General features: G+C 31.8%; 1 protein-coding gene across 1 annotated transcript in view; it reads right to left on the minus strand.

Moving 5' to 3' along the window:
- Positions 1–13982, minus strand: part of LOC132722182 (uncharacterized) — a 29231-nt gene extending 15249 nt beyond the window's left edge. Inside the window, exons 1-5 of the mRNA XM_060706633.1 lie at positions 13839–13982; positions 11477–11555; positions 4406–4501; positions 2897–3051; positions 2355–2424 (exon numbers count right to left, since the gene is read on the minus strand). Of these exons, the coding sequence (XP_060562616.1) occupies positions 2355–2424; positions 2897–3051; positions 4406–4501; positions 11477–11555; positions 13839–13909 (471 nt within the window). The 5' untranslated portion in view covers positions 13910–13982. The remainder of the gene's footprint in view (positions 1–2354; positions 2425–2896; positions 3052–4405; positions 4502–11476; positions 11556–13838) is intronic.
- Positions 13983–15826: the final 1844 nt, after the last annotated feature.

A 15826-nucleotide genomic window follows, 5' to 3' on the forward strand; every position in this document is an offset into this window, starting at 1 on the left:
AAATATCAACTATATCATACTGCATCAGTGAAATATAAACTATATCATACTACAAGAAGTGAACTATATCATATTTTTCACTGATAAATCAGTAACCCACTCAAAAGCATAAAATAAATAAACTGTATCATACTAAAAGTAGTGAAATATAAACAATATCATACTACAAGAAGTGAAAAGATAATCTATATCATACAACAAGTAGTGTAATATTAAATATGTCATAATTTACTTGTTAATCTTATAGATATCTGTTAAAAAAAATCTTTTTAGATTTAGATATCTTCTTCATTAGAAATGTTTAGGAAATGTAAACTTAACTTAGGTAAAAAACTTTATACCACATACTGTCATTTAAATGTGCTTATACTAAATAAGCAATCCACTCCCCCATCCCCCATCCCCACCCCTTAAAGACTTGTCATTTTCATACTGTACAGGATCATAAGTATTATATGATCTAAATATAGCTGCAATCTTATTGGTTCAGAGTTCCAAACAGTTGTCAACAGAGCTTTTTATAGAATCATATTCACTGGGTGTAATATCATATTTACTGGCTGAATTGGATTTTTCCAGTCTAAAAATAGATTGAGACTCTTATTCAATGACCATATATTATTTTTAGTAAACTGTATATAACGCCAGCTTATTAAACAAGAGCTGTCCGTAAGACAGCGCGCTCGACTTTTTTAGTGCTTGCCTATAATACAAAACATTGACAGTTAAGGGCCATAATTCAAATAAAATCTTTGACAGAATTACCTTCTCCTGGACATGTTTGGGAATCATGATTGTAAACAAGTATTCCAACTTTCAAATTAATATCTCAAACAGTTCAGTCAAAAAGTGGACTGGTACTAAAAACTTAACCAAGATTCTAAGTCGATAAAAGGCCTTAATTTTTAAAACAAATCCTTGACAGAGTTACCTTCTCTTGCGTACAGATGGGGGTAATGATGTGAAATAGCATTAAAAGTTTCAAAGCAATATCTCAAAAGGGTTAAGGCAATAAGTGGATTTTACCCATATTCAATGTATTTTCTAAGTCAAAAAGGGGCATAATTCTGTCAAAAACCTTGACAGAGTTATGTCCTCTTGTCTGTTGATGAAGGTCGTGATGGTAAACAAGTATGGTCAGTTTCAAAGCAATACCTCCAATGGTTTTGAAATAAAGTGAGGTGGTACAAAAAACTTAACCAAGATTCTAAGTCGATAAAAGGCCTTTATTTTTAAAAACAAATCCTTGACAGAGTTACCTTCTCTTGCGTACAGATGGGGGTAATGATGTGAAATAGCATTAAAAGTTTCAAAGCAATATCTCAAAGGGTTAAGGCAATAAGTGGATTTTACCCATATTCAATGTATTTTCTAAGTCAAAAAGGGGCATAATTCTGTCAAAAACCTTGACAGAGTTATGTCCTCTTGTCTGTTGATGAAGGTCGTGATGGTAAACAAGTATGGTCAGTTTCAAAGCAATACCTCCAATGGTTTTGAAATAAAGTGAGGTGGTACAAAAAACTTAACCAAGCTCAATACACTTTCTAAGTCAAAAAAGGGCCATAATTCTGTCAAAAAACCTTGACAGAGTTATGTACTCTTGTCTGTAGATGGAGGTTATGATGGTGAACAAGTATGGTAAGTTTCAAAGCCATACTTGTAATACTTCTGAAATAAAGTGGGGTGGTACGAAAAACTTAACCAAGGTGTGACGCCAACGCTAACGCTAACGCCGACGCCGACGCCGACGCCGGGGCGAGTAGGATAGCTCCCCTTTTCATAGAAAAGTCGAGCTAAAAATAGTTGTTGCGTTTTGTTCTTTATGGTATATTTCTCAATTAAAAGATCATTACTTTACAAATTATAGTTAAAAGTTACACTGCAATGAGGAGTATAAACTTGAATTACTTTTGTACGGGCACTCACTGTGTTCGCGCAGTTGTTGCACGCCCTACATGTGGGTCTTTTTCCCCCGAGCTTCAACGAAACAGGCAAAAGTTGAACATGTATAACATTGTACTTTCTGTGATTTTTTTTATAAAATTCTTGTAGCCAATTCATATAATAAAACAATTATTGACTAGTGTGCCATTGAATATGATGGTGATATTCACCGACAGAAAGTCATATTGACCGAGGATATTATATGTCATCTGCCGGTGAACATCACATCATTTTAAATGGCACACTAGTCAATAATTGTAAGGTATTACTATCCAAAGTCCCTGTCGGGATTCAAACCCACAGCGGTGAGGGGCAAGTGGTTTGAAGTCAAGGACCTTCACTACAATAAACCACTCAGTCACAGACGCCCCTGTATAGTGTTACATGACTTTAAATGTATTAACACATACCTTACTAATAGCAATGTATCTATTTGCATTCTTCAAGAAAGCAATACGCTGAATAAGTTCCTTGTGAGGACTGAAACAACAAATAAAATCATTCTAAAGCAGAAACCTAATTAATTTAATTAAGACCGTTCTTCTTTGGAAACCTAATTAATTTAATTAAAACCTTATTAACTCCAGCTAAACCAGAAACCTAATTAATTTAATTAAAACCTTATTTCCTTGGAAACAGAAACCTAATTAATTTAATTAAAACCTTATTTCCTTCTTAACCAGAAACATAATTAATTTAATTCAAACATCATTAATTCCTTCTTAACCAGAAACCTAATTAATTTAATCAAAACCTTATTTCCTTGGAAACCAGAAACCTAATTAATTCAATTAAAACCTAATTAATTCAATTCAAACCTCAATAATAATTCATGCTAAACCAGAATCCTGATTAATTTAATTCAAACCATAACAGAAGAAAAATTAAACGGAAACAATACAGTATTTTCATCTTATGGTAATGAAAATTATCATATTTCACTCTAGCCTACCTAGGTAAATGCTTTAGATCTTTCCACTGTGGGACCTGGGTAGATTTCACCCTATCATCTTTCTCATAGAACTCTAGTAACATGTGTGACGCGAATTTATCCCAGTCGACCGTACCTTCCCTCGTTACATCTATTTTGTCAAAAAGTTCACCGTACTGAAAACATGGCGAAATGAAGTAAAATATAATAAGTATAATACATTATTTTGAAATATTTTCCATCTTAAATCTCCATTGGCCAAATCAGAAATCAGCTAAAATTTTCTTTACGTCATAATCATTAGTCAGGAATTACTTCTAAAAATAGCTTGCTCCTCATTGGTCAGAAATGATTTCTATAAATAAACAAGCTATTATTGGTCAGAAATGATTTCTATAAATAAACAAGCTATTATTGGTTAGAAATGATTTCTATAAATAAACAAGCTTCTCATTGGTCAGAAATGATTTCTATAAATATCAAGCTATGTCCTCATTAGACAAAATGGCCACCAACTAATTAAAACAAGAGGGCCAAGATGGCCCTAGATTGCTCACCTAGACCAATCAAAACCCATCCGAGGAATTACTTAGACAAGCATCCTGACAAAGTTTGATGACAATTGAGTCAAAAATGTGACCACTAGATTTTGATCCCAGGTGACGCATATTCGAACTTGACCTAGAAATCATCAAAACAAACATGCAGACCAATTATCAGGATATTTGAATAACAACAGTAGCCACTAGAGAGTTAACAAGATTTTTCTATTTTTTGCTCCTGTGACCTAATTTTAATCAGAAATGACCAATATTTAAAATCATCCGAGCAATTAGCTAGACAAGAATTCTGACCTGAAGTTTAATGACAAATGAGTCAAAATTGTGATCACAAGAGTGTTAACATGGCTTTTCCATATTTGAAAGGTGTGACCTAGTTTTTGACCCCAGGTGACCCAAATTTGAACTTGACTTAGAAATCATCAAAAAAACTTTCAGACCAATATCAAGGATATTTGGATCAAAACAGTAGCCACTAGAGTGTTAACAAGATTTTTCTTTTTTTAGCTCCTGTGACCTAGTTCAAAATTACTCGAGCAATTACCTAGACAAGCATCCTGACAAAGTTTTACGATGATTGAGGCAAAAATGTGACTGCTACAGTGTTAACGAACAAGTGTGGAAGGACGACAATTTAGACGGACGACGGACATTCAAAGATCCTAAAAGCTTATACCCTGAGCTAGCTCAGGTGAGCTAAAAAATACCTATATTCATTTGATCTTATAATTAATAATTGGCAATTCCAAAATTAATTCAAACCAGGACATTACATAACAGACCATGTTAAAAAATTGTCATAAAGGGTTAAAGTATAGTTTATTAATCTTCAAGTTATGATCCGGACAAGGAAAATGCAACGAACGTCTGGACCGACAGCCCGACCGACCAACCAACCGACCGACCACTGGGTGACTCCTATATAACCCCCCCCCCCCAAACTTCATTTTTTGGGGGTATAGTTACTCACCTCATCCCTAGAACCTTTATTCAGGAGAATTGACAAGGCTTCACAGAATTGTTCTTTGTTTAAACTCAATTTATTGTCATAACCATCGCCTTCATTCTGTAATGGAACAATCTAATGAATATTCATGAATCTGATGGAGGAAAAAAAAGAGAGTTATAGATAGGAAGCGATAATATGGACATTAATCTCTAAATTTAATTACATTTAAAGATTCTGTATGTTGTTGTAATTAAGGATGAAACATACAGTTAAGTGAAGTTTTATGTATGTATATAATTATTCTTGTATAACAATTTCCAAACATCCAAGAATATGTTAAATATGTACAGCAAATGTTTATATACATGTACATTATAATGAAATGAATATTCATGAATCTGAGAGAAAAAAAAAAGAGGATTACAGATAGGAAGCGATAATATGGACATTAATCTCTAAATTTAATTACGTTTAAAGATCCTGTAATTGTCGTAATTGTTTGTTTCATTTTACGCCTTTTCCCAACAGTATTTCAGTCATATAGGCGGAATTATTGTAATAAAGGATGTAAAATACAGTTCAAGAATGTATATTATTATTCTTGTAAAACAATTTCCAAACATCCAAGAATATGTTAAATATGTACAGCAAATGTTTATATACATTATAATTAAACCTTTAAATTGATGCATTCATTTTTTATTGAAAAAAAAAAAAAAAACTGGCTTAGACTTTATCGAAAATAAATTTCTAATTACCTCCCTTTATTAACATGAAAGTGTAAATTTGGTAATATCTTTACAAATAATGCTTTTTGAAACTAATACATTATTGACAGATCTTCATCTTATGATATTAAACCAGAAAAAAGGCACTTTAAATCTAAAGTAAAAACGTTCACTCAGAAACTTCTCTCAGAAAAAAACTACAGATACAAAGAGATAATTTGGATATATAAATCTTAAATTTGGTAACATTCAAACTTAGTGGTAAACTAACATTCTCCTTCTTCATCTATACATATCTTATCTTATCTAAATTATTGATAAGTCAAATTATAATTGATAATCTTTACTTTTACTTCAAATTCTCATCCTTCATCTATACTATAAAAGTATCAAAAAGTCAAATTATCATTATTTATCTATACATTTATTTCATATCAAGTCAAATTTTCCTTCTTCATTTTCACTTTAACATTATCAATAAGTCAAATTATCATTATTTATCTATACATTTAATTCATATAAAGTCAAATTCTCATTCTATATCTATACTATAAAATTATCAACAAGTATTATTATCATTATTGATCTATACATTTATTTCATATAATGTCAAAATCAAATTATTCAAGTATACTTTAAAAATATCAATAAGTCAAATTATCATTATCTATCTATACATTTATTTTATATAATGTCAAATTCACCTTTTTCATCTATACTGTAAAATTATCAATAAGTCAAATCATCATTATTGATCTATACATTTATTTCATATAATGTCAAATTCTCATTCTCATTTATACTTTAAAATTATAAATCAATAAGTCAAATTATCATTATTGATCTATACATTTTTTCATATACAATTTCATTCACTCCCAATAAGAAGCATATTGCTTCCAACTTTTCACTTTATTAATTTTCTATGAATATATAAAACTTTAAAAAAGATTGTGCATAGAAAACTCACTGATATAAGTCAGTTTCATGACACCAGAATACTCAGGTAAACAAGAATTTTAAAATATTAAGTAAAAGGGGTAAAAAAAGAACATTAAAATTACTATCTAACACTATAAGTATAAAATTATGTTGTTTAGTACATTTAATGATAAGTAACTAGAGCTGGCCTTATAAATATCTTTGTTTCCACTCCTTAGATTAATGTCAGATTTGGTAGATTTTACACACAATTTTTTTTTTGACCTGATACTGAAATTGAATTCTATAGGTGCGTCTTTACATCAAGTTTTTTCTTCCTCTTTTGCAATTATTCCTTGTAATATGTCCCCAAAATTTAAAGGGCAGGGCTGCTTCTTCACCCTTTGAAAAAAAGCCCCGAGGTGTTAAAAAATGTGAATGCTTTCAATGCATGCAAAGTATAAAAGTTTTATTTAATATACATCCAGGTTTTCAAAATTGTAAGATGAAGATGCTTAAATATTTTCAGTATTTTTTTTTTTTTTTTTTTTTTTGGTATCAGTGATTTTTTTTGGGTTATTTAAGCAGCAGGAAAAAAGGAAACAAACAATATTTTACAACAGGCCTTAAATATCGGTCAGTATTTCCTACATGTAGTAGAAAACCATAAAGAACATTGTTAAGAAGTTTGGAGGCATACTTGTGTTAAACACCACCTCTAAATAAAAGACCACCCTGTAAATAAAAGCCACATTCATTGATCAAAGAAAAACAGTAATGTACATTCCTATTAAACGCCCCCAGATGCTAAACATTTTCCAAAAAGGGGAGCTATTATTATAACACGTTTTTTCCTAAGTCCATAAATCATTTAAAATACATTTAGTGTTCACAAGTGTTGGTAATCATAAACATTAAAATGTGTTAAAATTTTTAATTTCATGTGATACATTTTTGTGTTTACTATGAAATAAAATGGTTTCTGAAAGATTTGAATAAAATTGCGGATTTATTAAAGAGTTCACCACGAGTTCACCACTCATGAGCAGATTTTTTTCCATATCAAAAAGCCTTGGAGGGGGGAGGGGTTTATTAGGGACGGGGCGTTTATTAGGAATTTTACGGTAACCTCAAAATAAAGACCATATTGAGGGCTTGGTGCGAAAGGGTTGTAACTCATATTAAAAAAAGAAGTTAAAGACCCTTTCACACCAAGCAGTCGATTATTTAATTTATTATATCTAAAAAAAAAAGTCAAGGTTCAATCCCTCCTTTCAATGGCCTTTATTTATAGGTTTCACAGTATTTGGAAGCATTATTCACAACCACAGTTTTACATATTTATTTTGAGCTGACATCAACAGAAACAATATTGATGTATTGTTGATATTTTTTCGTTAATTACTTAATAGCATAGCAGAGTGGAAAAAAATATATCAATCTATTAATAATAACACATTAATAAATTGTCTACAAATTAACAGAATCACATGTTATATATAAAAGACATGTTCAAAATGCCATTATTACTTCATGGACTTAATCAAGTTCTTTTATTTACCAAAGAAAAATTTGGTCATCAAAAAAATCATCCAGAAGGAATAAAATATCATTTTACACACATGGTTAGAAGATTGTCACAGTTAAGCTTAGAAAATTATCACAGCTTAGAAAATTATCACAGCTAAGAAAGAAAATGTCAAAATTTATGAAAATCATAAATAAAAATTTTAATGAACTACCCCTCGCCATTTTTGTTTATTTTTGTTATAATCTTACCCAGTACACAAGGTCTTGTTTGAGGGCGGGTGTTTTTGTCTAAAATTTCAACACCAATGTGAGAAAACAAACAAATTTTTTTACAACACAATGGGTTAGTAAACAAGTGTTAAAAAACAAAAACATTCTTCTTCATTCCTCTGTCCAAAACCTACCAATCACACAAAATACTCCCAAATTACAAATCCTGCTCTTACAATTCCCTCCCCACTTCATTTTCCCCTCATTTTTCAAATTTCAGGCCAACCTGAAATCGCTGAATGAATGTTATTAAACACAATTTACACTTCATTCTGTAAGAAGTTAAAACAACTGCAAATGCATAAAAGCAGAACAATTAATACAAAATAAAAAGGGCATGCATGACTAGGGGTGTGGATCGTTGGATAAGTGACGATCCGATCCGAACCACGATTCATCACTTACGATTCACAAATCGAACCACAAATCTTTTGTTATCAAGACACCCATAAAAACATGTACATAAGTTATAAAAACATGTTTATTTTTAAAAAAAAAAAAACCACAATACTAAACATTAAACATATAAAATATAAACTAGGTTTATGTTTTTATTCTTTGGATGAGTATTTTTGTTTTGTTTTTTGAAACCTATTACTTCTAGCTCAGCATCATGGTACATGGTCTTTAACCGGTAAATTGTATTTAGGTAAACTTCATATAATATTTACTCAAATCGTATTTTATCGATTTTAAAAGTGTGAGAAACAGTCAATGTATATAAAAAAGATTAGATCGCGATCCACGATCTCTGGGCTTACGAATATTCAAACTCGATTTTTCACTTTGATTCGTGATTATCCGAGTACTCGGATACTCGCCCCAGCCCTATGCATGACCCAGATAATAAGGGGCATAACCCAGATGGAACAACCAAAGTGATAGTATTTCTTGCTTATCAGACTAGTGTTTCTGTTAGTTCAACTCATGACGGAAATTTCACCTGGCATGGGGGGTGCCAGATGAGTTGGGTGTCATACAATAGCATGCACGTAATCTTGCCATTATGAATAAAATTGTAATTTCATGCCCTGTTGCAAGAAAATGGTTACGAGCGTTAAATGAAATTTATATGAATGTTCTTCGCGACTGGTTCTAAGACTTATAAATCTTCTTTGGGTCCTATGAATTATGAATGTTCTCACAGACTGGTTCTAAGAATTAAGAATGTTCTTCGCGTCTGGTTCCACGAATTATGAATGTTTTCTAGAATTATAATCGTTCTAATCAACTGGTTCAATAAAATTAATTATGAATAACCTAAGAGACTCAGGTTCGAAAAATTATGAATATTCTCAGAAGTTTGTTCTAAGAATTAGTAATGTTCTAAGAATTAAGAATGTTCTTCACGACTGGTTCCACGAATTATGAATGTTTTCTGAGACTGGCTCTAAGAATTTTAATCGTTCTTCTCGACTGGTTCAATAAATTATGAATAACCTTAGACTGACTGGTTCGCAAAATTATTAATACACTCAGAGGTTTGTTCTACGAATTATTAATGTTCTTAGAGACTGGTTTTTAGAATTTTTAAATTAATTTTCAGAGACTGGTTCTAAGAATTTATTATGAATGCTGTTTAGGACTGGTTCTAAGAATTATGAATGATCTCAGGGATTGGTTCTAAGAATAATGAACATTCTTATGGACTGGTTATAGGAATTATCAAATGTCATCAGAGACTGGTACTAAGAATTATGAATACTTTAAGGGACTGGTTCTAAGAATTATGAATGCTCTTTGGGACTGGTTCTAAGAATTATGAATGATCTTAGGGACTGGTTCTAAGAATTATGAACATTCTCATGGACTGGTTCAAGGAATTATCAAATGTTATCAGAGACTGATTCTAAGAATTTATTATGACTGCTGTTTAGGACTGGTTCTAAGAATTATGAATGATCTCAGGGACTGGTTCTAAAAATTATGAATACTATAAGGGACTGGTTCTAAGAATAATGAATGTTCTGTGGATAGACTGATTCTTAAAATTATGAAATTAGATTCACAGCATATTTTGCTTTGCATGCAGCCAGTATGATCAATGTAAGCTAGCATTTTTTTTATGCATGCAGCTGATTCATACTTACAAATCTATCTATCTATTATATGAATAGAAATAATTAAAAGTCCCATATCCATAAAGTTTGCTTTGATTTTAGCTAAGCATAGGGACAAATTTATGTAACTGACTAAGTTCATCCTTTTTGAAGCCTTGTAACTCTCACATCATGAAATCAAGTTTACACCATTTTAGAGTATATAGCCATTAAGAGGGGGTAGGTAATAACTCATTTAACAATGCTAGTCTAGAAATATAAAAAAAAATATATATATATATATATATATATGTATATATATAAATATACATGTATACAAAACACACACACACCAGGTCCAAAAAACCCTTCTTTGTAGAGGCAGAATATAGGCTGCTTCCCCAATCAAACCTAGCCTGTTTTTTTCCCCCAGTTTGGTCCTCAAAATTCCCCAGTTTTTTTTTTTAATTTCCCATAGAATTTAGAACAAAATTAAATGATGGTGTTGAAATAAGGTCTTTTACTGCCTTATTAGTATTTCCCAGTGCTTTTAGCTTTTCTATTTTGAAGAACTTGTTAAAAGTTTGTGTTGAATTTGATACCCCTTTCCCCGAAGTATGCCAAAATCACGCATATTTTCCCCCAAGAAAAAGGCTGAGGCCCCTTCCCCAAAAATGGTGTTTTGGCCCTGCACACACACAAATTAAAGTGACAAAGAAAAAAACATAATTTAGTAATCCCCTGCAATGAAATTATCAACCAAAAACAATAAAATCAAAACAATAATTATTTAATATTTTACAATAATCCAAAATTTTAACTTCCACGAAAATGTATCGCACTTGTAACCCTCTGGTACATGTAAAAGGTTTTCACTATTAACCTACTTGCGATCCAAACCATCGGTTAAAATGCTGTTAAATTTGGTTGTATTTTCAGCCTGTAAACTAAAGTATCACCCTTGACCCATGGCAAAATCAGTTGTATTTTCAGCCTGTATATTAAAGTATCACCCTTGACCCATGGCAAAATCAGTTGTATTTTCAGCCTGTATATTAAAGTATCGCCCTTGACCCTTGGCTAAATTGGTTGTTTTCTTTGCAGCATCTGTTGCCTCAGTTAAAAATGAAAACCCTGTACATGTAAGCCTTGCAGCAAAACCAGACTGACTACCGTAAATAATGGACTTATTTTTGCCAACCATTCACAAGTTACCTGTATGTCTAAAGTATCAGCAATTTGTTACTATTAATAGATTGTCATAACAATAACATACAACGTGCCTATATTAGGCGTTTGAACTTCAGTGGAGTCCCTTTAACAAAACATTAACAACAACAAATAAAATATATGAGCCGCGTCACAACAAAACCAACATAATAGGTGTGCTACCAGCATGGATCCAGACCAGCCTGCGCATCCGCGCAGTCTGATCAGGATCCATGCTGTTTGCTATCAGTTTCTCTACTTGTTATAGGGTTTGTAAGCGAACAGCATGGATCCTGATCAGACTGGGCGGATGCGCAGGCTGTTCTGGATTCATGCTGGTCGCAAACCCATTATGTTGGTTTTGTCGTGACGCGGCTCAAATATAACTTTCATACCATAAATGCATCTTGAAGCCGGTCCAAATCTTTCATATTCAGCCGGTTCTCAATCTTCATATCCATGGTAACCACTTTCCTGAAACAAAAATTAAATTCAGGTTTATCATATAATCAAAATATAGCAGCTGCAATCACGTTTAGGTCCAAACTATAATCAACAGAACTATTTATAAAATCATATTCACTCGGTGAAGTATCATATTGGTATAATTATGAAATTGATAAATTATTAGTACAAAATTCTTGATAATTCAGAGCTGTCATCGATTGATTTCGTGCAAAGCATATTGACAACACATTGATATCGGATGAGAGATATTGGTGATCCATACACCGATATCATTATACATATATATTTATATATATTGATATTTTCTTGTATTGTTTGGCAATTATGACCTGCCACCAGACTCATTAGTTTTCGGGAGGTTTTTCGCTAGTTTCTGTAATTTATAACGAGTTACGCACAGAATCTTAATAATAAGATTGTTCTCTAAACCTTTCATTTTAATTACGGCCCATGTTTTATAGCCTAATGGTAAGAAAGAAGGAATTAATTGTATTCACATAATTGCAAGTTCGAATCTGATTTTTATGTATTTATGAACTGATTATAATTATGCAACTTTGAATGTATAAATAAATTGCTATCGATTTATATCGTTTACTTTTTTTCCTATTTCCTGATTTTGATAAATATATAACTTTTCAATTAATTTATTTCATTTTGTAAAGTTGTACACTGTGTGATTCACATGTATAAAAAAAAATTCAAAATATAATTAAACTAGAAATGTGTCCATAGGACACTGATGCCCCCACACGCCACTGTTCTGTCAATCTTATGACTCTAGGTCAAATATTTTTTGGACTACATGTGCCACAAGTTGAAAACTAAAAATCAACAAAGGGCCATAATTCTGTTAAATTTTGTCGCAGCAAAAAATCCTTCCTTTACTACGATCTACACATTAAGGTTGTTAATCCCTGGAAGTTAAAGCAAAATCTGCCATCCGGTTTAAGAGGAGTTGCGTTCACAAAATTTCTACATAGTATAAAGTGAAAAAATCAACAAAGGGCCATAATTCTGTAAAATTTGGTCGCAGCAAAAATTCTTTCCTTTACTACCATCTACACCTTAAGGTTGTTCATCCCTGTAAGTTTAAGCAAAATCTGCCATCCGGTTTAAGAGGAGTTGCGTTCACAAAATTTCTACCTAGTATAGAGTGAAAAAATCAACAAAGGGCCATAATTCTGTTAAATTTGGTCGCAGCAAAAATTCCTTCCTTTACTACCATCTACACATTAAGGTTGTTCATCCCTGGAAGTTTAAGCAAAATCTGCCATCCGGTTTAAGAGGAGTTGCATTCACAAAATTTCTACATAGTATATAGTGAAAAAATCAACAAAGGGCCATAATTCTGTAAAATTTGGTCGCAGCGAAAATTCCTTCCTTTACTACCATCTACACATTAAGGTTGTTCATCCCTGTAAGTTTAAGCAAAATCTGCCATCCGGTTTAAGAGGAGTTGCGTTCACAAAATTTCTACATAGTATCTAGTGAAAAAATCAACAAAGGGCCATAATTCTGTTAAATTTGGTCGCAGCGAAAATTCCTTCCTTTACTACCATCTACACATTAAGGTTGTTCATCCCTGTAAGTTTAAGCAAAATCTGCCATCCGGTTTAAGAGGAGTTGCGTTCACAAGATTTCGGGACGTACGGACGGACTGACGGAATGACGGACGGACTGACGGAATGACGGACGGACGGACGGACAAGTGCAACGCTATATGCTCCCACATTGTGGGGGCATAAAAAAATATCAAAGAAAATTAAAAAAAAAAAAAAAATTCATATGATTCGAATAATTACAACCTTCAATTTGACGGTGCCTGAATTCTACACACATCAGTCATTTAGTGATATGCTGATAATTTTAAGTTATATTATTAGTTATAAAGATCGTTGACATGTTATATGGCCGTATATAAATGGCTATTTGTAAATATAACCAGAGCCGTTAGGCGAGGGTTATGTTGCAAACAGCCATTTATATACGACCATACAACCTGCCAACAATCTTTATAATAAATTTATAATACAGCAAGCATCATTTTTATAGAAAAAAAGTAAGATTTCTTCATGAATCGACAGCAGCCGTGTATATAAAACTAAATAAACGTCACGATTATCCAATGAAAAATGACGTTACAAACGTGCAGTATTATAATCTAACAAAAATTTTTTTTTAATAATAATAATTATACCATCAACATCATAATTTAAAAAAAAAAATATTTTTTAGAATGAATGCTATAATTATACATACTTCAAAACAAGAGAAACCCAAGTTTACCTAGGTGTTAAAGTCATTGTAGATTCCGGCGGATAATCAATATCCTTATAAACAAAGACGGGGTTATCCATTTCTCTGATTTATGTCCTGATCACTTTGGTAAATATTTTTCACTCAAAGTCTAAACTTAACTCTTTTAACTTACATTACGCCCTTAAATCAACAAGTTATTAAATACACTAAACTCCGGAATATAGATTTTTTTTTTCCCCGGCTAAATCTGTACGTACAAACAAACTTTTACAGTTACAGCTTCGAAAAAAAAACGCAACAGGTTGATATAAGTCTATTGTGACGGTAGTGACCATAAGGCCAATTTTTTTTTATATTTTGGTTTACTGATTTTTTCCAAAAAAAGGTAGGGTCGGCGGCGGGAAAAAAAAAAAAAAAAAAAGTTTTCATAACTATAAATGTGGTGCATACATATACATAGTACTAACTAGAGCAATGAAATTAAATACATCGCTAATTGTCTATTCCAAAGATTGTTTAAATACACACAAAAAACTTTTGCTCATATTGTCATTGTTTAAAAACACACATGAAATCTACACACAACGACTTATGACAAGTGGCAAGCGAGCTCTTCAAAAGAATCTGTCATTCTTTGATGTTTACACACTGCTGTGTAATCTGAATCATCAAAGGTGCCGAAAATCAGCTGACTTGCACTCATTTCTTTATAGATCAGATGTTAAAAAAAAACTGTCAAGAAAAGATTACACAAAGTCATGTTCAAGTTTGCCCATTGTGAAAATATTTTTATCGGATAATTAACGGGTCAATTTTTGACATAAAAATCTATTAAAAGTAAGTGCGGGCATTTTTTTTATTTTGTTTGTTTGAAACCTGTATTCAATCTGCTTTTAAAGACTAATTTTTTTTGTTAAATCTGAAAATACTGATCTTGTCAATTGCAGCAGATTTCTCTCGCTCTGTCCTTGAATGTAATTGCTTATGTATTTTGGCGTGTTTTTTTTGTTTGGTTGTTTTACATTTTTACGCATTTCGACCTTCAATGCATTGATGAAATATGATCAAAGCCTAATTATAATTCTGTGAGAATGGCTTGACCCCATTTAACAGACATTCTTTCATAATACACCAATAAACACTTTGCCCAACTAGCAGACGACAGGCTATTCTCAAGTAAAGATAACAGGTTGCGTGTATAAATCGTAGGTAAAATAGTCTGGCATGTGGTAGGTTTAACAGTTAATTAAAATACTTACCGCGACATTTCTTTGACAAGTCGGATTATTAGCAGCGTATTTCAAGACAACACAGAATTTTTTTGGGGCAGATTTTTTTTTTTTTCATTTTCCCAAAATACAGAGTCGGCGGGTCTGTAAACCGAAATATCAAAAAATAATGGCCTAAAGCAATAAAGGTAAAAGTTCTTTTGTACCTATGGATTAAAAATGTAGCTGGCAAAAACCCATATTTTGTCGAGTTCTGGATATTATTCAATTAACATGCCATAAATTGATATTTAATGTTTGAAAAAAGTTAAATTCCAGGTAAGACCTTGACACTAGCAAATTGCTTGTGGAAATAACCAAAGTTTAAGTTTCAAAATATTTCTTATAATACAACTATGTAAATATTTCTTTAATGTATTATAAAAATTGAAATATTTTGGTCAGTTTTCATTTAAAATACCTAAAAAAGCAAACACTGTCAGTAGGACAGCATGCTTGCTTATTCTCGGTGCCTGATGGTAAAACAAGCACCTGCAGATAATGTGAAATGGTCTTAGTTGAAAAAGGACAATAATTCTGTAAAAATCCAGGTTAGAGTTATGGGTCTTGGACAGTAACCTCTTATTATGCTCACAAATAAGTTTGTAAAGTTTCAAACCCTTCCACTTAGTAGTTTTTGCAATACCAACTTATGCGCAAAAACTTAACCAAATTCGACCCTTAAGTAGTCCATCACTACCTATTCTTCAAATAGTTAAAAAAGCTAAAAAAAGTAAACTTTTGACA

This window comes from Ruditapes philippinarum, unplaced genomic scaffold, assembly GCF_026571515.1.
Source record: "Ruditapes philippinarum isolate M1 unplaced genomic scaffold, ASM2657151v2 ctg8391_1_1_1_1, whole genome shotgun sequence".
In the NCBI taxonomy this organism is placed as follows: domain Eukaryota; kingdom Metazoa; phylum Mollusca; class Bivalvia; order Venerida; family Veneridae; genus Ruditapes; species Ruditapes philippinarum.